The 22854-nt window shown below is 39.1% G+C and overlaps 1 protein-coding gene across 11 annotated transcripts in view; it reads right to left on the bottom strand.

Moving 5' to 3' along the window:
- EML5 (EMAP like 5) overlaps positions 1–22854 on the bottom strand; it is a 122951-nt gene that overhangs the window by 32498 nt on the left and 67599 nt on the right. For 10 of the 11 annotated variants that reach the window (XR_013961430.1, XR_013961431.1, XR_013961432.1 and 7 more), the window contains 6 exons: positions 22391–22522; positions 20826–20914; positions 18069–18245; positions 12677–12878; positions 11824–11950; positions 4156–4234 (listed from right to left, as the gene is read on the bottom strand). Coding sequence is in view for 8 of the 11 variants with exons in the window: in XM_080684417.1 (XP_080540543.1) it covers positions 4156–4234; positions 11824–11950; positions 12677–12878; positions 18069–18245; positions 20826–20914; positions 22391–22522 (806 nt within the window). In the remaining 3 variants the exon portion in view is untranslated. The remainder of the gene's footprint in view (positions 1–4155; positions 4235–11823; positions 11951–12676; positions 12879–18068; positions 18246–20825; positions 20915–22390; positions 22523–22854) is intronic. The other variant, XM_080684420.1, reaches the window with a different exon arrangement.

Below are 22854 nucleotides of genomic sequence, written 5' to 3'. Positions count from 1 at the left end.
CTCTGATCTTTATTATTTCCTTCCTTCTGCTTACACTGGGCTTTTCTTGTTGCTCTCTTTCTAACTCTTTGAGTTGTAGGGTTAGGTAATTTATTTCCATTGTTTCTTGTTTTTTGTGGTAGGCTTGTAGATCTATGAACTTCCCCCTCAAGACTGCTTTCGCTGTGTCCCATAGATTTTGGATTGTTGTGTTTTCATTGTCATTTGTTGCCATGATGTTTTTTTATTTCTTCCTTGATCTCTCTGGTAACCCAGTCATTGTTTAATAGCATGCTGTTTAGTCTCCATGTGTTTTTTTTGGATTGTTTTTATTGTAGTTGATTTCCAGTTTTATGCCACTCTGATCTGAGAATATGCTTGATATGATTTCTATCTTCTTGAATTTGAAGAGACTTTGCCTATGACCCAACATATGTTCTATCTTTGAAAATGACCCATGTGTACTTGAGAAGAATGTATATTCTGTGGCTTTGGGGTGAAATGTTCTGAAGATGTCAATTAATTCCATCTGGTCTAGTGAGTCATTTAGGATTGATGTTTCTTTGCTGATTTTTTGTTTAGAGGATTTCTCCAATGGTGATAGTGGGGTATTAAAGTTTCCTACTATGACTGTATTGCTGTCAATCTCTCCTTTGATATCCTCCAGGAGTTTTTTTTAATGTATTTGGGTGCTCCTGTATTGGGTGCATATATGTTTACCAGAGTTATTTCTTCTTGTTGAATTGTTCCCTTTAGTATTATGAAGTGGCCTTCCTTAGCTCTTATGTCCTTCACTTTGAGATCTAATTTGTCAGATATAAGTATTGCTACCCCAGATTTTTTTTTATTTCCATTCGCCTGAAAAACCTTTTTCCATCCCTTCACCCTCAGTCTGTGTCTTTTTTTCTGAAGTGGGTTTCTTATAGACAGCAGATATATGGGTCCTGTTTTCTTATCCAATCCGTTACCCTATGTCTTTAGATTGGGGCATTTAATCCATTTACATTTAAAGTTATTATTGATGGGTAGTTATTTGTCACCATTTTTATTCTTTACCCCTGTGTTCCTTCTTCACTTCCTATTTCTTTTTTTTACAGCAGACCCTTTAGCATTTCTTGCATTGCTGGTTTGGTGGTAATAAATTTCCTTAGTACTTTTTTGTCTGTGAAGCTCCTAATTTCACCTTCAATTTTGATTGGTAGCCTTGCTGGGTACAGTATTCTTGGGTTCAGACCCTTCCTTTGCATGACTTTGTATATTTCATTCCATTCCCTTCCGGCCTGATGAGTTTCTGTTGAGAAATAAGTTGCTAGTCTGATGGGGGTTCCTTTGTAGGTAACTTTCTGTCTCTCTCTGGCCACTTTTAGGATTCTTTGTCGTTGGTGTTTGCCAATTTAATTATAATGTGCCTTGGCATCGGTCTTTTGGGGTTCATTTTGCTTGGGGCTCTGTGAGCTTCTTGGATTTGTGTGGGTTTTTTCTTCCCTATATCAGGGAAGTTTTCTGTCATTATTTCTTCAAACAAGTTTTCTATTCCTTGCTCAGTTTCCTCTCCTTCTGGAACCCCTATTATGTTTATGTTGTTTTGTTTCGTGTTGTCCCAAAGTTCCCTTAGGCTCTCCTGCTTTTTAATTTTTTTTTTCTAGAAGCTGCTGTACTTGGGTATTTTTTCCTACCTTGTCTTCTAGCTCACTGATGCAGTCCTCTGCTTCTTCTAGTCCACTGTTGATGCTTCCTATTGAGTTCTTTACAGCAGTGATGTCATTTTTCATTTCTTCTTGGTTCTTCTTCATTTCCTCTTGGTTCTTACTCATATTGTCGAATTTGTCTTCCATTCTTTTCAGCCACCTTATGACCATTTCTCTGAATTCTTTCTCTGGCAGGTTGCTTGCCTCCATTTCGTTTACTTCCTTTTCTGGTGATGTCTGCTTTTCTTTCATATGCGGGCTGTTTCTTTGTCTCTCCATGGTCTCTCTTCTCCGGGTGTCTGGTTATGTAGTTCTCTCTCTCTCCTGCATTGATTTAAAGGCACAAAATACAACACAACCAGGTACCACATACAAGGCACTGAACAGAAATGTATTCACGATATTAATAACCCCAAACAAAGGTATATATGGGGGGAAAACTCCAATAGAACAGCCAGTAATCCCAGCAAATGCCAGCAACAAGTACCTGGAGATCAATACAAACTACAAACAACAATTAATATCAAGCGAGGCGAGGAAAAAGAGATGCAAAAAACAAACAGAAAAGCAAAAAAGCAAAACAATCTCACAAACAAGCATAAAAAAACTGATATAATCAACATTCAAGTAAACAACAACAAAAGGACAGAGAGAAAAACCATTTTTTGGATAGTGAAGACAGAGAAGAGAGAGGTGTGTATGAACTTGGAGCAGGAGATTAGAAATTAGATATATAAGTAGGGTGAAATTTTAACAGGGGGCAAAAAGAAAGAATAGGGAAAATCTAAAGCAGGAAAAGGGTAAGAGAAACAGGACAACAAAAGGGCAAAAGTTAGGAAGAGAGTGATGGCATAAAGGTAGAGTTGAGATAGAGTAGAATGATGCTAAAGGAAAGATGAAAATAGAATATAGAACACTAATCCCAAAGTAAAATAAAGAGAAAATAAAATGACACTTAAAAAAAAAAAGTTAAAATAGTAGTAGTAATAATACTGATTTAATATAAAAATGTAATAATTAAAAAGGTAAAATCAAGTGAGGAAAAAAGAAAAAAATTAGTTTCTTAAGTAAAAGATGAAAAATAAAAATAATAAAAAATAAAATAAAAATAAAATGTGCAGTAGTGAAGGTCATTCATTTCCTCTATTGTTCTGTTTGGCACACCTATTTCCCAGTCAGGACAGTATTGCAGTTCCCTGCGTTCCACTGTTCCTCAGTGTTGTAAGCCAGTCCTGATTTTTAAGCAGGCGGTGTGTCTTACTTTCTTGTATTCCTTAATTTGTGATTACACTAGAGTCAATTTGTGATTCAGCCCCTGGGTGGCAGTATTTCTGGCTTGACTTCCAGGTCTATAGGTCCTCTCTAGCCTGTGCTTAGATCCTGCTTTCCCTGTGGCACTCAATACCGGTTTGTGGGAGTGGGCTGCCCCAGAGCTGGTTCTCTGATGTTCACTCCCCGCTCTGATCCCCACTTTCCAGAAAAACAACTTTCCCCTGCCGTCTCCTAGGGTGTCCCCAACTGGGTGATCCTATGTATTGGGCTCAGTAATCAGAAGCAAGGATTCAAAGAGGAGAAAGCACGAGTGTGCGAACTCCGGGTCTGCACATAAGCCTGCGCAATCCCCTTTTCCCCCTTGTGTCCAAGCACCCGGCACACTCCCAAAATTTTTAGGCTGTCCTTCTATGTCAGATCAAAATGGGTTGCTTTTTAGAGATCCCCTCCGTTAGCAGCTCTGAGGACCCCCTTCCACATTCACAGATCACGCCAGCCCCAACAGCCATGGATTTTTCTAGGCGCAGACTTCCCCTAATCCTCCAGCTTCCGTAGTGCATGCGTTTCTCTCTCCTGCCGGGACCAGAGACCTCACCTTATCCCATGTGAAATCTGACCTTTCTGTAGTGGAGTGTAGAGCTCCTCTGAATCTGCATGTTTGTGCCAATTGGGGACTGGTGCACTGGGTTTCGCAGCTGTTCGGTGGGTGCCGCAGTTGTAAATTTTCAGGTTTCCAATAACATCCACTTTCCCCTTCAAGATGGCGCGGTCTCTGCGTCCAAGCCGGTGGCTTTGGGAGGGAACCCGGCAGCAGTGGGGGCTGCCTGGTCAGGGGACCCCCGTCCAGCAGTCCCCCACCTTCTCCTGGAGTATAGCTGTCCCTTCATTCTCCAACAGACACTCCCCGTGCAACCCTCAGCTGTTCTTTCTATCTGCTCCGGGACAAGGCTCGGGACACGTCTGTCTATTCCGCCAACATTTTTCCAACCTCTTGATGCCTTATTTTTGACCCAACGTAGCACAGTTTGCTTGTTGCTGCTGATACTGGGATTACGAAATGCCTAGGATGTCAATCTAAAGCTCAGCCTTGACATTTAAGCAATCAATTTTTACAACCAAACAAAAATGATTATCCAATATGTTTATTTTCATTAAAACAGATTTGGATATTTTACAAAAAGAAAACAGAATGAACTAGAGAATGAGTTTTCCTCACCTCTATGGGTCTCTTTTTCTTGCCAACATTGTTTGTCTGGAGTTTCTCTGGCTGTGGCGGGGCCCTGCTCACGGGGGGCCTGAAACAGGGAAGTGGGGATGAGGAAAGGCAGTTATGGGCACCTTCATGGAGAGCAATGTCTAACACGCCTTCATAAAAACAAGCCCCATCTGTGTGCTCACTAGACTGTGCCCTCTTTATAGCTTCTAAAACATGAAGGTATTCGACCTTTCATTCATTTTACTTTTAATTTCTTTAGTGCATGTTTCATAATGTAAATACTATACAGCAGACTGCTTATAAAAATATATAAATGTTAGTTTTACATATTCAAAGCCTGGATTACTGCTCCAAAGTATCTCTCACAATATTTTATATCCGGCACGTATTCAATAGATTCTTCTTGAACTGAATTTTGAAAATATTTATATGAATTTTCTGTTGCCAACAGAAATCACATCTGAGTTCGAATTTGTGCTCTTACCTGCCACTCTGTGCCTACCTTCTCTCCCTCTTGCAGTCCCTAGCATGGCCGTGACATCACCATCAGTCCAGCAGGACACGTTATAGTTTCGAAGCACGTAAAACATACCACAGTCTATAAAAGGTGACGGCTGTTACTACTGCCTCCAACTCCTTCTCTTCTCTTCTCCTCACTGTTTACTAAAGTCTAACCAACTTCACCAACACAGCAGCTCTCCAAAATCTAGCTCCCTCTTCTCTGTTTCCACTGCTAGTTCAGGACTATTCGTAATGTCCCATTAGGTGTATAGAGTTCACATTTGATTCATTTAAATGTAGAGGCTCTTTCCTAAAATTCTTTGTAAAATAAAATTTAAAAACTCTACATCATTTAGTTTTAACTGATATAATCATTATTCAAAGGTTTAATAACCTGAACACTGAATCTAAATTAATCATGTATCAACTCCCCCCTCCAAATTTTAAGCTAATATTCATTTAAAAAATGTTTTTATTGATTTAGACAGAGAGGAAGGGACAGGGATAGAGAGATAGAAACACTGATCCACTGCCTCCTGCATGCCCCCTATTGGGGATTGAGCCCACAACCAGGCATGTGCCCTGACTGGGAATCAAACCTGTGATCTCTTGGTACATGGTTTGACACTCAACCACTGAGCCACTCCCACTGGGCTAATTTTTAACAACAAAATCAGGAAATGATATAAATTTAACTTTCCTCTGAAAAATTCCAATATTTATAAATAAGTCCATAAAAATAAAGGCATAACAACATTTGTATTTTCAAAATGGTTTTCAAGTTATTTATCCATAAAAAGTAAATGATGTGTTATGTCTTGAACATCTATAATAATAAAAGCATAATATGCTAATTAGACCGGAAAGCCATGGCAGGCGGGGGCCAAGGCAGAGGCAGCTGGCAGGGGCCGATGCAGGGGGCAGGGGCTGAGCCCTTGCACGAATTTCATGCATCAGGCCTCTAGTGTAATATAAAAGAGTGTGCATTTTCATGGTCAACAGCTTATGTAGAAGTACATCACCTTGACTGGCTGGTGGCATAAATATTAAATGCACTTACAAAACTATATAAAGAGCTTTTCAAATTATCACAATAATTTTGGTTTCAAACCTTTTTCATATACTTAAAAAATATATGTAATTAATAAATATAACAAATGTATAATGTTTAACTCAAAATATTTGTGCTAGGATCATTTCAAAGGACAGCAGCCTTGGTTATCTCTGCTTCCAGGTGATTTTGTTGAACCTGATTTGATGTTATCATTTGACTAGTGACCCGGTGCACGAAATTTGTGCACGGTGGGGGGTTCCCTCAGCCCAGCCTGCCCCCTCTCACAGACTGGGAGCCCTCAGGAGATGTCCTACTGACAGCTGAGGCCCGCTCCCCATAGGGAGCGGGCCTCAGCCGCAGTCTGGCCACCCTCTGTGGGAGGTGACGGGGCTGATCAAGGGAAGGCGCCAGCCCCATTACCCCGCTGCTGCAGCCATTGCCAGCCACTGCAGCCACCAAGGTGTTTTCATCAACACGGGCTCTAGTCCCTTCACTGTGAAAAAATGACAACTTTCTTTAGGCATTTTCAAGATGTGTCTTTCATAGAATATGACATTCCTTTTTTTTTTTTTTTATCCTCACCTGAGGATATGTTTCCATTGATTTTTAGAGAGTGTGGAAGAGAGAGGGAGAGACAGAGAGAAACATCAATGTGAGGGGGACACTTCGATTGGTTGCCTCCTGCATGAGCCCTGACCTGGGCCCCAGCCAGGGAGGAGCCTGCAACCTAGGTACATGCTCAAACCCCGACCCTGCAGTCGGCAGGCTGAGACTCTATCCACTGAGCCAAACCAGCTAGGGCAGGATATGACATTTCTTAGCCCTCCAGCAGCAGACCTTCATTTTTCCTCCAGGAGTGAGGTGGAAAAACCGTAGATCACCTTCTTGAATTCTCATTACGCAAGTTACCAAGAACACTGCAAGTGGTGGCATACAGGAGCTTAGCCAATGAGCGGTCAGAAAAGGTTTTTACGCTGGAACTGGTTTGGCTCAGTGGATAGACCGTGGGCCTGCAGACTGAAGGGTCCCAGGTTTGATTCCTGTTAAGGGCATGTACCTTGGTTGGAGGCACATCCCCAGTGGGGAGTGTGCAGGAGGCAGCTAATCGATGTTTCTCTCTCATTGATGTTTCCAACTGTCTATCCCTCTCCCCCCTAAATCAATAAAATATATATATATTTAAAAATGGTGTTTCCTCTGCAGCTCATGCGGCCCCTGCGTTGTATCCACTGGGCTAGGGGGGTGTCCCTGCCACCTGGTGGTGGCCACCGGGGTCTCTGCACACCCTGGAGACTGGCAGCCAGCCCCCCGTCGTGGGCGCTGGGCTGGGGGGCATGCGGGGACTCCTGGGCTGCATGTAGCGGCGGCTGCTGGGGCCTCTGCATGCCCCAGAGGCCAGCAGCCAGCACCCCCATCATGGGCGCTGGGCTGGGGGCGTGGACCCGAACCGCCACATGTTGCCTGAGCACACGCAAGTGCCTGGGGGCGGGGAGGGAACATCCCTGTCTCTGAATGCCCCGGAGGCCAGCAGCCAGCCTCCCCATCGTGGGCGCTGGGCTGGGGGCGTGGACCCGAACTGCCGCATGGCGCCTGAGCACACGCAAGCGGCTGGGGGCGGGGCGCGGAGGCCAGCAGCCAGCCTCCCCATCATGGGCGCTGGGCTGGGGGCGTGGACCCGAACTGCCACTTGGTGCCAGAGCACACGCAAGCAGCTGGGGGTGGGGCGGGAACATCTGCTTGGCTGCTGCACCCACAGTCCCGGAGTGGCCGGGGGTGTTCTGGGACCCCTGCCCCTCAGGGCCTAAGTGCGGGCCTACAGGCTAGGAGCGGCCTGGGTCCCAAGTATGTTCCTGGGACCCAGGCCACTTGGCATCTGCATATGCAAATTAACCTCCATCTTTGTTGGGTTAATTTGCATACTCACTCCTGATTGGCTGGTGGGCCTGGCTTGTGGGCATAGCGGAGGTACAGTCAATTTGCATGTTTCTCTTTTATTAGATAGGATAGCTGTAATTTTTATCTATACAATCCCATGTAACAGTTACATATACTTTAAACCCTGTAAAAATAATTCATATAAGATATATTATTGCTTAAAATTACACAGCTTGCAATATTATACAAGTTAAATGGATAATGTTTCAGAGAAGTAGTTACTTATGTGTGAATCCAATAATTAAGATGCTCTACATTTCAAAAATACCCATTTCACAGGAAAAAACATAAACTGATTAGAAGTAAAGAACACCAAGTAACATAGCTCATTAATGGGAAACATAAAAGAAGATAAAAATACAAAATTAGGCCTCATAAGACATAGCAAAGAAAGAGGATTACCTGGAACCTCTTTTTAGCAGCAGATAAAAAGGGGAAAAGATTACAACACAGATTTAATTTAAAACACTAGTAAAATACCTCCTGTAATAAAATATTTTTTACAAATTTAATGCAGATAAGCTATACTGTATATTTTAAAGGCCTGTTTTTATTTATTACTGCATATTAGAAAAGACTTAAATTACTCCATTAATGGCAGGGAAATAAGGAAGGTGAAGGAGAAAAATAAATGAGAACTCAACATGTTCTGTTATAAATGTTAAAATTTGCAAAAAACAGATAATTCCTGCTGTCTGCAAATTAAGGAGCACCCAATATTTGAATTTCTATACAATCTCATTTCAAATATCCTTTTTCCATCCTTATCTTTCAGCATTTTCCTAATGGTACCTTTTTAAAAAAAACTCCTAAAGTAGCCTTTACCACAAATGGTTCTGCTTCAGAAACGGTATGGAGACATTTTCATCTCAGTACAAGAAACTACCGAAGTACCCCAGAGTCCTTGCACACAATTTTATCAAACATACAAATACATTCACTGCCCTATGTTAATGTTTTAAAATTCATGGAGACATTAAATATGCATGAAATGACCTTTATAGGTTTATAAACTGAAACTTTTTCCACTGATAAAAATGTATGGTTAACAGATTGTTTTTATCAGTCTCTGAAACTTAAGGGAAAACAGAAACTATCTTGAGTATAGGAGTCTATGAAAAGTCATTTTAAAACCAGTGATTATAATCAAGACTCTCATAACAACACCCACATATTGTATTTATAAAATGCAACTGTTTTGTAGGATTTGTCCTGTTTCATTTTCTAATTCTTTCTTGACAAATGTAGTTCAATGTTTTATAGGGGGAAAATATACCTTAAGTAACTATAAAGACCAAAACAGAAGAGTCAATTTTTGAGTATTTTCTTTAATAAAATACTGACCTTACTATCCCCTGCCTTCAAAAGGAGCAAAAGGAAAAAAGGAGGAGACATATGAAAACTGATCACGAATAAAATGTACCAGTTTAGTAAGCAGAGAAAAGACAAATAGCAAAAATTTCACTGATAATAAATTACTTAAATACATAAGATTTGTTTCACAAATATTTAGATAAAAAGAATAATAAAATTATTCAAGTCATTTAGGTAAAATACCCCACAAAGTATCAAGCAATTATAGTAGTTACCAAATTGTCATCAGAAACATTTTCCTTTTAAGTGAATAAGATAATTTGACAAGCATTTGTTTTAACTGTCTATCAAGTGTCTTATTTCACATTTGATGACAATAATGTATTTTATTTAAATATGAAAATAATTACTTATACAGACTATTTTCTCTCCTCACAAATATATTCAAAGTTGGTAAAAAGAAATATCTCTTCATTTTTATTTCCTTTGATTCTTTTACTTCATGAAAATGAAGACTCCTAACTATGAATCACATTACTGGCTTCTTCTGCCTCAACATTTTCAGAAGAATCTAGTAGAGCTGAATTATGATTTGAGAACAAGGTGTGAAATAATTTCAAAATATTTTTTAAAACATTAGCTGTAAAAAATGCAAGCTAACAGCAAAGATTATAATCATGACTGTCAAATACTCTCCATGAGCAGTAAGATATTTTCACCTGTCAAAACTTGGGTCACTTCAGCAATGAGGAAGAAAATTAAAGTGTTTTACCATAAAAGATGGCCTACATATTAAAATTAGGTCACACTTTCTGACATACTAAATTTATCTGATAAATATTTTTCTTTTTCTTTTTTTAAAAATGTATTTTATTGATTTTTTACACAGAGGAAGGGAGAGAGATAGAGAGTTAGAAACATCGATGAGAAACATCAATTAGCTGCCTCCTGCACAGTCCCTACTGGGTATGTGCCCGCAACCAAGGTACATGCCCTTGACCGGAATCGAACCTGGGACCCTTGAGTCCGCAGGCTGATGCTCTATCCACTGAGCCAAACTGGTCAGGGCAAATATTTTTCTTTAAAAATAAATATAATAAATGAAAAAGACTTATGGAAATGTCAAGTTCCTTTTCCCTTATGAAACACTTTTCATGCTTCATGACCTGGGTGATATACTTTCCTTTAAGTAATATTAAGCACTATATTGCAAATATTCTAATTAGGAACATCCACATTTGCATATTTAAATATATTACTTTAATTAATTAATATGTACGTAGTGTTCATTACTTTGTGAATATTTCATTTCATAGAGTTTCAGTATTAACCAAGGTACACCTCAGGTTACGTTGTATTTCATTCCATGGGAGGGATGTCATTGGTAAAGACCTACTATCTAAATTCTTTCATTTAAACCATAAATTAAAAGTCATTTTCCCTCTGAGGAAACTGAGGCTCAGAGAGGACGAACAATTTTACAAGATTTACATTTATCATTTACGCAACTGGTAAATGATAAAATGAGTATTTTAACCCATTGTCTGAATTCAAAACCCAGGCCATTTGCCTCCTACCCAGTTGCTTCAACCTTGAATCCTGTGCAAGTATTCAGATTATGGTTTGGCCAACTTTTTTGGAACATATCTCTAACTACATACTTTGCCTCTTTGTATGTGATGACAATGCTGATGATCAGCCATACGGTGACTCCTCACTGTTATTATCTGAGGTATACCATCATCAACAGGGGCACGTGGAACAGCTGTGGAGGCATCACCACCTCAACATTCCACCCAGAACTTCCTGGGAACTTTGGGGTGAATGTCTAGTTCTGCCCTCTTCTCCATCACCATCATGCATCCCACCCTTCCGACGTCATCCTTTCCCCGGTTCTTAAACCCACAGGTTAAACGCCAATCCCTCTGCCAGTGCTTTCTTCTGATGTAATTTCTACGAGCTGAGCTCCAATGGTCTTCAGCACTCCCCTCACCAACTATACATTCACTTGAATCTTCCACACATTCTGTTAATTGTGAATGCATTCCCTACCTTTAACTCCCCCCTCAAATACTCTTACTAACTTCTCATATTGAAGTCTTCCTCATCGCAGCTTCTACGGAAGAGGTCACCGTTGTTTCACCTCCCACTCCCTCTCTGTTCCTCACTGCTATTTCTGGGTAATGTTTCCTTTATCATTTCTTAAAACCTCTTTGCTTCTGCAATCCATGCGATTCACTGATCCATATGCCTCTTTATTGTTTTCTATCTTCCCTAATGATTTTAAAAGCATCAGGTTCACAATTTCTCTCTTGATCTGTCACCTAGCTTAGAGACTTTATTAAAAAGTTATCTCCTCATAAAATTATTGTGTACACGTCCTTATTTTTGATTTTCTGATTCTAGACAAAGACCAGTAATTCCCATTAGAGACAAGCTATACTTTAACTTCCCTTTTTGAAAAATTTCTGAAATAAATCTATCCTTGATTAAAGGCACATGGTTCAAAGGGCCTTTTCAAAATTTAATATCTCTGCTCATGTGCTTCCTAAAAAGTACACAGTACTAGGTTTGATTTTTATTATCTCCCCAACCCCATTACGTACATTTATAAAAGTTAGCAAATAACACTCTACAATTATATAGACTTTATATATAGCATCATCCCTTAAACCGATTTCTAAAAAGTGTCCCACCAAAAAGTATATAAGGAAAAATATGGTTTTCTAAGAGGTACTGGGGACCGTATAATAAAAGAGTACCACTGTTATTTCGTTTTTGCAAAAATACATTCAGTTAAAGAATAAATTCAATTATTAACAGCAGTATCGTTTTCTTCATCTAGTTTTAAACTTGACTGTTACCTCTCATCAATTGAGGGTTCTTTTTGTTGCAAATGAGGCTTGATTCCAAACATTGGACGAATATTTGTTGATAAGGCTCTGATGGTGTAACTGATTTCATTCTCCCTTGTAACATCACTGTCGTAGCCTACCATAAGATATAAGAATTATTCATTAACTGATAACTGAAGAGGCCAAGTATGTGATCTTATTATTTGGATACAAGAATGTTCAATGATATGAAATAAGTTAAATAAAGTATATTATTACAACCAAATTATAAAATAATATACAGCCAGTAAAAGTGATGTAGAAGAATATTTAATGATATGTAAGAATGTTTCAAAGTATTACTAAGTGATAATAGCAGGCTACAAAAAATAAGTTCAATATGATACCATTTTTGTTAAAAACATACTATGTATACAAATGCCTTATTACTAGATCCCAAAATATTAACAAAGTTGCCTCTGAGTGGTCAAATTATGGATGCCGTGCTTATTATTTACTGTAAAAACTATTTTCTAACTTTTCTATCATGACCTGGTATTACTGGTATATTAGGAATTATTTTAAAACATGAGGATACTATAAATTTTTAAACAGTACTTATTTAAGTATGATTACTGTACATTTGTAGATAAAGAATATGTAAGTCATCAATACATGACAGCCTGTTCTTCTTGAGTCACACAACCAATTTTGTTTATTTGTTGTTGTTTTTTCACACAACCAATTTTGATGTTAAATAGACCAAATAGACTAAACTCACAATTATTCAAACATCAGTATTACTTCTTTCAGCTTCTGCAGCTTAAGCCAGCTGTACTATTTTTTCTATGTTCTAGGTAAAATAAGACATAAACCAACACACCCCCATCTTCTTCTGAGCCTGTATCAGATTCTTCACTATCACAAGGCCTTTTTTCTCGCGAGCCCTCCATTTCATTTGTCCAAACCATTAAGGACATGTCCGCACCTCCTAAGGTCACCAGCATGCTGTCATCACAAGTCCAGCGCACATTTGTGACCTGTGTACTATGAGCCACATACCTCTTAAATTTTCCACATTTTCCCTAAAGATAAAAAAAAAAAAAGCCAAAAAGTCATTCTGAGTAATTTCATTACTTGAAATCTTTCAGTTAAAATTTTGAATTTCTTTCTTAATATATGACTAGGAAATTAGTCATTATAAATACAACGAATACAAATTAGAAAATACTGAAATTCACTAGAATAAAAAATAACAGTTCCCAAGCTGGTGAGGGCAGGGTACACCTAGTAGTTTCACAACTTGCTAGTACCAGGGACATAGCTTTTTTAGAAATCAACTTGGTACTGTGCATTAAAAGCATAAAAACATTCTGACCGTTCATTTACCAACGCCCCTTCTAGAGATCTATGCTAAAAAATGCTGCACGTGCAACATTTACCACGCGTTTACTTCTAGCAGTGAAAAACTTTAAATACCTTATATGTTGTTCCTAAGAGTAATAGTACAGTGTATACCTATGGAATAATACATATCTATTAAAAACAATGGCTATGAGACATATTGTTGAAAATAGAAACAATGATTTAGAAATCAGGATATAAATATCTATGTACAAGGTAGCCATCTTAACAAAAGTAATTATCAAGCATTTTGGTATAAACCCATGTAAATATCTTTTATCTTCATTCATTGTCTGTAAGCACCATACATGGGAATGTATTTTTCTTTTAAATATCAAGAAAAATACAAGTTTTAGAGACTGGCAACTTTTAAATCTTGAACAGCCGCATTACCAGTTACAGAAGTACACTTCAGAGTAATGTATCATAAGCAGGTTTCAGATGGACATCTTTTCAAGGATGTTAATGTAAGAAATGTTTTAAATACACAAAACATAATGCCAGCTAAATCAGTAAACCTTCTGGGAATGAAAGTTAGCTGAAATAAAAGGAGGATCTGTCAACAAAACACTGCAAGAAGGTAGTTTGCCTAAGATTTTGTGGTTCTTGCTGCAATAGGCGAAGAAGGAACCTGTACAGCAATATCCCAGGACCTCTTCCTAGGCATTTATACCATCTAAAATGCTGGGAGTGAAGTTTCTGACTAATAATGTTTTATTGGAACACATTCTTATCCTATATAATAAAAGCCTAATATGCTAAGTGTCCAGTCGTCCGTTCAACCACTCAAAGCGTAATATGCTAATGATATGCTAAGGATGTTCAACCACTTGCTATGATGTGCACTGACCACCAGAAGGCAGATGCTCCAACTGGTAGGTTAGCTTGCTGCTGAGGTCCGGCTGATCAGGATTGAGCGAGACGGGCTGGACCAGTGGTCGGCAAACCACGGCTCACGAGCCACATGTGGCTCGTGAGCCGTGGTTTGCCGCTCTGTTGACTAATGAGTTTGCCGACCACTGACCTAGACTCTAGATTCCAATAATTACAGGCTGTTGTTGTTCTTGTGATTAAGCCCCTATCCCAGTGGTTGGCAAACTCATTAGTCAACAAAATGGCAAACTGCGGCTTGTGAGCCGAATATGGCTCGCAAGCCGCAGTTTGCCTACCACTGGGCTGGACACACCCTGGAGCCCTCCTGCGGTCCCTCCCCAGCTGGCCAAACTCCCACGTCTCTCCCAGGCCCCGATCGTGCACCGGTGAAGTCCCTCGATCTGGCGTGCATCCTCTTGCAATCCGGGACCCCTCGGAGGATGTCAGAGATCCAGTTTCAGCCCGATCCTGTAGGCCAGGCTGAGGGACCCCACTGGTGCACAAATTCGTGCACCAGGCCTCTAGTCAACTATAAAGTCCTACCACTTAAGTGTATAAAGAAGATACAATACTTTCTTGGTCACCTGAGTTCTCTATGAGAATTTTTAAACTTGCGTTTTCACTTCAATGATTATCTAAAAATAATATGAGGCCTGGTGGTGTGGCTCAGTGGTTGAGCATCGGCCTATGAACCAGGAGGTCACGATTTGATTCCCAGTCAGGGCACATGCCCAGGTTGCAGTCTCCAATCCCAGTAGGGGGTATCAGGAGGCAGCCAATCAATGATTCTCTCTCATCATTGATTTTTCTATCCCTTTCTCCCTTCCTCTCTCTGAAATCAATAAAAGCATATTTAAAATAAAATAATATGAGCAATTAAGACCATTATGAACCAAATATCATATATGGTTTCAGTGCCCTGTTTCAAATATATGTTTAAGCCCGTATTGGTGCCAAATTATATATCTGAATTTGTGACCATTAAGAATAAATGCATCTAGAAACCAAGATGGCGGCATAGGTGAACACCTAAACTGCTGCCTTGCAGAACAATTTCAAAACTACAGCTAAAATACAGAACAGACATCATCCAGAACCACAGGAAACCTGGCTGAGTGGAAATTCTACAACTAGAAGGAAAGAGAGGGCACATGAAAACTCAGAGGAGCTGCAAAAGGCTGAGGTACGGAGACACGTGCACGGAGAGGACGGGCAGCTGAGTGCCTGGCTAGCTTTCTCTAGCTGGAGAGAGACGGAAGCTCCCGACTGCACTGAACCGCAGTTCCGACTGCACTGAACCCCAGTTCCGGGCAAGACCCTGGGGACCCAGACTCATATGGGGGGAGTCTGGACTGTCGGGAAGAGAGGAGCGCACGGAAACTCAGCGGAGCCGCAAAAGGCAGAGGTCTGGAGGCATGCGTGTGCAGAGAGGACTGACTGCTGAGTGTGCCGCTGGCTTTCTCTAGCGGGAGGAAGACGGAAGCCCCCGACTGCGCTGAACTCCAGTTCCGACTGCACTGAACCCCAGTTCCGGGCGAGAATCTGGGAATCCAGATTGATTGGGGGAGAAATTGGACTGTCTGGCAGCAGGCGAACCTCGAGAGCAGCTTTCTCTCAGAGGTGCTTGCAGCGATTACCGAGGGACACTGAGACCCAGGGGCCTCAGAGGGCAGGGCTGACGGGAAGCCAAGGCTGTCTGCTCCGCCCTGAGACTTTGCACCATCCAAGCTGAGCACAGAGGCTTTTGCAATTTTGCAAGTCTTGTCTCATAAGGCTGTCTCCAGCACAGAAGTTCTCCCGGCGTAGACATAGCTGATCCTCACAGCCAATTGGCCTGGAGGTCAATTCCTCCCAGTGATACCAACAACAATCAAGACTTAACTACAACAAGGCTGTGCACACAGCCCACAAAGGGGTGCACCAAGAGTGTCCACCTCAGGTAACTGGGGAGGCTGAGCCACTGTGCCCTAGAGGACACCTACCACACAAAGCTACTCTACTAACTCAGGGAAGCAGCCAAAATGTGGAGACAAAGAAACAGATCACAAACGAAAGAAATGGAGGAAAGCAAACGACTGGATATAGAGTTCAAAACCACGGTTATAAGGTTTTTCAAGAATTTTCTAGAAAAGGCCGATAAATTTAGCAAGAACCTCGAGGATATGAAAAAGGACCAACTAGGAATTAAACATACACTGACTGAAATAAAAAATATTATACAGAGACCTAACAGCAGACTAGAGGACCGCAAGAATCAAGTCAAAGAGTTGAAATACAAAGCAGCAAAAAACACTCAGCCGGAAAAGAAAAAAGAAAAAAGAATCCAAAAATTTGAAGAGTATAAGGAGCCTCTGGGACAACTTCAAGCGTACCAACATCCGAATTATGGGGTGCCAGAAGAAGAGAGAGAGCAAGATACTGAAAACCTATTTGAAGAAATAATGACTGAAAACTTCCCTCACCTGGTGAAAGAAATAGACTTGCAAGTCCAGGAAGCGCACAGAACCCCAAACAAAAGGAATCCAAAGAGGACCACACCAAGACACATCATAATTAAAATGCCAAGAGCAAAAGACAGAGAGAGAATCTTAAAAGCAGCAAGAGAAAAACAGTTAATTACCTACAAGGGAGCACCCATACAATTCTCAGCTGATTTCTCAACAGAAACTATGCAGGCCAGATGGGAGTGGCAAGAAATATTCAAAGTGATGAATAGCAAGAACCTACAACCAAGACTACTCCACCCAGCAAAGCTATTATTCAGAATTGAAGGTCAGATAAAGAGCTTCACAGATAAGAAAAAGCTAAAGGAGTTCAATAACACCAAACCAGTATTATATGAAATGCTGAAAGGTACTCTTTAAGAAGAGGAAGAAGAAGAAAAAGATAAAGATAAAAATTTTGAGCAACAAATACCTATCTATCAACAAATGAATCTAAAAATCAAGTGAATAAAAAAAATCTGATGAACAGAATAAACTGGTGAATATAATAGAATCAGGGGCATAGAAAGGGAGTGGACTGACAATTCTCAGGGGGAAAGGGGGGTGGGGAGGTGCGGGAAGAGACTGGACAAAGGTTGTACACCTATGGATGAGGACAGTGTGGGGGAGGTAAGGACAGAGGGTGGGGTGGGAACCAGGTGGAGGGGAGCTATGGTGGGGGAAAAAGAGGAACAATTGTATTAATCTGAACAATAAAGATTTATTAAATTAAAAAAAAAGAATAAATGCATCTAGACTTGATACATGAATTTTACTTTTGTAATAATGTTTCCCAGTAGTTTGAATAGAAGAAAGCAATAAGAGAATTGAGTCATCACACACTAGCATAGACATGTAGTACAGTACTCCAAAGAATTTGTACAGTTTGGTTTTAGCAAAATAACATCATTCATCATATTAAATCAATGTTGTTTATTTTAATTTTGTAGATATTCATAGTATTTTTATTTAATTGATCAAAACATTAAATTTTAAAGGTATAAATGTAAACTTGTTATTTACTGCTAATAGTATATATTTAATCAAAAGAATACTAAAATTACTTAAGTTACTCTTAGGGTAAAAGGGATATTTCCTTTAGAAGGAATATTTACATTACTCAATGTTGAGAAACACTGTACAACATAATATATAACTTAAGACATGGAATCACAAATTATAATACTTCTAGATAAAGCCATAAAGGTGACGTTAAGACTAGGGAACATAAGGCAGTTACAACTGGCTGCTTATATTTCCTTCCTATTTTCTCCTTCCTTTCCTCTTTCCTTCCTTTCTTTCTTCTGCTTCCTTCTTCCCTCCCTCCCACAAAAGAAAAAAAAAAGAATAGGGAACATAATTTTGAACCTTTCATATTACAACTTATATTACCTCTTAATATTGCTATTTCACTGTTGTAATGAAATAGCATTTCACAACTATGACATGCTATGAAAGGACATTACATTAATGTTATAATTGTAATCATTAGGACAGCTGAAGAAAAACACATACTTTAGCTGGATATCTAAATAACTTCACAAATCCCAAATCATCCCCAGTGGCTAGAACCATTTTGTCATGGGTGAGGCAAGAGGCAGTTACATCTGAGACTTCTCCAATTACTGGCCAAATTCCCTCACAGCACAAACCAAGCACACTTGTCCATGATGCCCAACCAATTTTTTCTACCTAAAAAAGAAAAAAAGTATATTGTAAGTTTGAAATATCTAAACCTAAAAGTTAACAACTAAATATGAATATTTTTCTTTGTAATTGTATACCATAAATAAAATAAAAAATGTAATAAAAATTTTAGTTGTCTTGGTTTTGTAGCCTCCCAAACTCTCTAGTTCCTGCAGAAAATTTTTTTTTAAAATATATTTTATTGATTTTTTACAGAGAGGAAGGAAGAGGGATAGATAGTCAGAAACATCGATGAGAGAGAAACATCGATCAGTTGCCTCTTGCACACCTCCTACTGGGGATGTGCCCGCAACTAAGTTACATGCCCTTGACCGGAATCGAACCTGGGACCTTTCAGTCCGCAGGCTGACGCTCTATCCACTGAGCCAAACTGGTTTTGGCCCTGCAGAAAATTTTTTTTTAAAAAATTTATCTTTATTGCTGAAAGTATTACAGATGTCTTCTTTTTTCCCAATTGACCCCTTCTAGCCTGTTCCCACCCCTGTTCCCGGGACTTCACCACATTATTATCTGTGTGCATGGGTTATGCATATATGCATGTAAGTTCTTTGGTTAATCTCTTCCCACCCACCCCCCACCTTCACTTTGAGATTCATCAGTCTTTCCATGTTTCTATGTTTCTGGATCTATTTTATTCATCAGTTTATTTAGTTCTTTAGATTCCACATGAGTGAGGTCATGTGATACTTGTCTTTCTCTGACTGGCTTATTTCGCCTAGCATGATTCTCTCCAGGAACCTCCATACTGTCTGCATAATATTCTATGGGTAAATATACCACAGCTTCTTTACCCACTGATCTACTAAAATTTTAACATGACATTATTAAAGATGTACTCATAGATACACTGTGTGTTCTAGTGATGAGCATACAGTGATAAGGAATAAGCTTATTTCTGTTCTTTGAATAATCAAGGAAGTTATTCTTACCTTTCACATCTAAATTTCTACTAATATCTCTCTCTCTCTCTCTCTCTCTCTCTCTCTCTCTATATATATATATATATATATATATATATATATATATATATATATATATATATGAAGAGGTAATATGCAAATTAGCCAGGATGCCATAACAGTCACGACCGGCTCAGGAGGAGGCTGCACACACAGCAGGGCGGAGCAGGGCCCGCAGAGAGTTGGAAAGCGGGCCTGCTCACAGAGAGCAGGCGGGCCCCCCTGTGGAGAGTGGGGAGCAAGGCGGGCCTGCCTGCTTGCCGGGGTGCACTGGCAGTCCTGCCTCTGCACGTGAGCTGCAGAGGAAACACCTTTTCTTACAGCTCATTGGCTAAGTTCCCTGTACACCACTTGCAGTGTTCTTGGTAACTTGCGTAATGAGAATCCAAGAAGGTGATCTAGGGTTTTTCCACCTCACTCCTGGAGGAAAAAATGAAGGTCCACTGCTGGAGGGGCTAAGAAATGTCATATCCTGCCCTAGCCGGTTTGGCTCAGTGGATAGAGCCTCAGCCTGCCGACTGCAGGGTCCGGGTTTGATTCTGATCAAGGGCATGTACCTAGGTTGCAGGCTCCTCCCTGGCTGGGGCCCAGGTCAGGGTTTATGCAGGAGGCAACCAATCGAAGTGTCCCTCTCACACTGATGTTTCTCTCTGTCTTTCCCTCTCTCTTCCACGCTCTCTAAAAATCAATGGAATAATATCTTCAGGTGAGGATAGAAAAAAAAAGAAAAGAAAAGAAAGAATTGTCATATCCTATGAAAGAGACATCTTGAAAATGCCTAAAGAACGTTGTCATTTTTTCATGGTGAAGGGACTGGAGTCCGTGTTGATGGAAACACCTTGGCGGCTGCTGCGGCCAGCAGTGCAGCAGCAGTGGGGTGATGGGAGCAGCGCCTCCCCCTGATCAGCCTGGTCGCCTCCTGCAGAGGGAAGCCAGACTGCGGCATGGAGAGCAGGCCTAAGCCATTAGTAGGACATCCCATGAGGGTTCCCGGATTGCAGAGGGTGCAGGTTGGGCTGAGGGACACCCACCCACCCCCCACCCCCCGTGCATGAATTTCGTGCACCGGACCTCTAGTACATTATAAGCATGTTTTCCAATTAATCCCTGTTGGAAATTATGAACTTTTATTTACAGTCCTTTCCATATTAAGCCACTTTCATGTTAAATTTGTTTAACCTCTCTTTCTCAGCCACGTCATGTCAAAAACTTTTGCTAACGTTGTCAGGCACAGAACTGAACACTTTGATTTCCTTTCTTTAAGCAGGAATGTTCCAATAAGCATTTTAAGCACATGGGTTCCAAAAGATTCGGCCCCCATGCAGTACTCTAATATGGGATGTCATGTCATCTTCTTCCTATGGCATGCTTCCTGTGCTTTAAGGAAGTCATTGGAGCATAGCTGGACACACAAGATGCTTTCTTACTACAGCATCTCTTCCTTTACCCATCAATGTGGTCTGACCCCATAAAATAAACTCAGAAAAAGAATATCCATCATTTGAATAACCTGAGAACAGTCTTCACGTGAAACTAAATGAGAGTGGGCATCAGCTCTGTAACCATGTTTAGTCGTATTGACTTACAAATTCTACTGTCTTCCTACCTCCATCCTGGGGATGGTTTGTCTTTTCCCTCTGGGAGCTTCAAAGAATAACTGTTCTTTAGCACCAGTGTTAACCTGTAAGAGCTTTCCTTAAGAAGAAGGCAAAAATATATACACATACATAGTCATATATTTATAATTTTATATTTTTATAATTTTACAATTTTAAAATAGAGACCATTACAAACATAGCATGAAAACTTGATATTATAAAGAAAACAGTTTAATAAAATTCACTTTTACTATATAAAAATATGAACCTTATATATTAAAAGGAAGAATACTAGTTGATAAAAAATTGTAAAAGTCTATGGTAACAAATAATTTAGAGTTGCAAACTAACACAAGAAATATCATTTTTCACCTAACCATGCCAAAAATTAAGCCAGATTTAACAATTCCAATTGCTGCCATGGGTGTGAAACCTCATTTTGGGCACATAATCTGATACAATTGTTCTAAAAGGAAGTTGGACATTTGAATAAAATTTTCAAATGTGAAAAAATTACATATACAAATATAAAGTACAAATACATATACATTTAGTATTATATTTAACTTTTATGGGAAAAATTAAGCTTAAACACAAAAGCCGTTTCCTCTGCAGTCAACATATATTAAGAGCATTTGATTTTATTACTTTCTATATAATTAAGTAATTAAGTTCATAAGTGGTTTCATTTTTGTGTATGTCTACACATAAAAACTATTTCTGTTATCGTGTATTTTTTAAAAAACAACAACTAAAAACTAATTTTGGAGCTTTTAAAATTTTGTTCAACAGTACTTGAAAAAAACTGATTTACAATACTAGATTTATAGAGATGAATACGTGAAACAAAAATCCTTAAAAATGGCCCTGGCCAGGTACGTCAGTTGGTTAGAAAGTCATCTAGATACATATTGTTATAGGTTCAATCTCCAGTCAGGGTATGTACAAGAAGCAATCAATGAATGCAAAAATAAGCGGAACAACAAAATCAATGTTTCTCTTTCTCTCTCCCTTCCTCATTTTCTCAATTTTTAAAAATCCTTAAAAATGAAGCATTTAAAATATTTAGCATTTATCCAAACTTATTAAACGCTGTCATATGCCATGCATTCTGCTAAAACACAGATATTAATTAAATTGTGTATGTTATGCAATTATGACTATAATTTTTAGAGAATGTAATTATATCAAACAATGGGGAAATCACTTTAAAATTCTCACTAACATACCTATTTTCCAAATTTTCAGTTACTATTTACGTTAAACTTTTTTGACAAAAACCAGGACAAATGATTAATATTATTTTGGATAATACTTAAATTACTTTACAAATTAAAGAGTTTACACTTACTGGACTATCATTTGAATTATACTAGGAGAAATACTGAAAAGTCTAAACTCATGGTATTCATCTTCAGATGTGAAATAAAGCAATGGAAAATAATTTTGAGAATGATATTTTCTTTTCACAATGCTTTTGAACTCATCTGTTGAATCACTTTTTGTTTCTCTAAATTAGCAATACTAAATCAAACTAAACTTTTATACAATAGTAAGTTATTTAAATTCTTACCTCTAATGTCCCAGTCAATATGGGTGATGTAACTTGTAGCGCCTTTGCATATTCCCACCCTTTTACTGCTCATTACATTGTATATATCCACAAAGCTGTCATGGGATGCTACTGCAAGATACTTCCCAGAACCTGTAATTGTACAACCAGAGTTAATTGTGTTAATATTTTCTGGGAGAAACTCAGTTGTTTTGTAAGTTATAACAAGCTATGTGTGTCAAATGCTAGAAGGTAACATATATTTAAAATATGTTCTAATTAACATGAAGTAAGTTTTGAAGTATAGTAAAGTAGTTAAGTGGAAAGCAAATGTCAAAAATTATATACAATATAATTTTGGTACACTAAGCATTTAACCAAAACAACAACAATAAAAAACACAACCTTATAAATTTAAGAAAAAAATAGAAGTAAACCAACACAGGTAAATTTTGCCTTAACATTAGTAATTCCTACATTACAGT

This window comes from Plecotus auritus, assembly GCF_963455305.1.
Source record: "Plecotus auritus genome assembly, chromosome: 1".
Lineage (NCBI taxonomy): Eukaryota > Metazoa > Chordata > Mammalia > Chiroptera > Vespertilionidae > Plecotus > Plecotus auritus.
The sequence above is the reverse complement of the archived record's forward strand: the minus strand, read 5'-3'. Positions and strand labels throughout refer to the sequence as shown.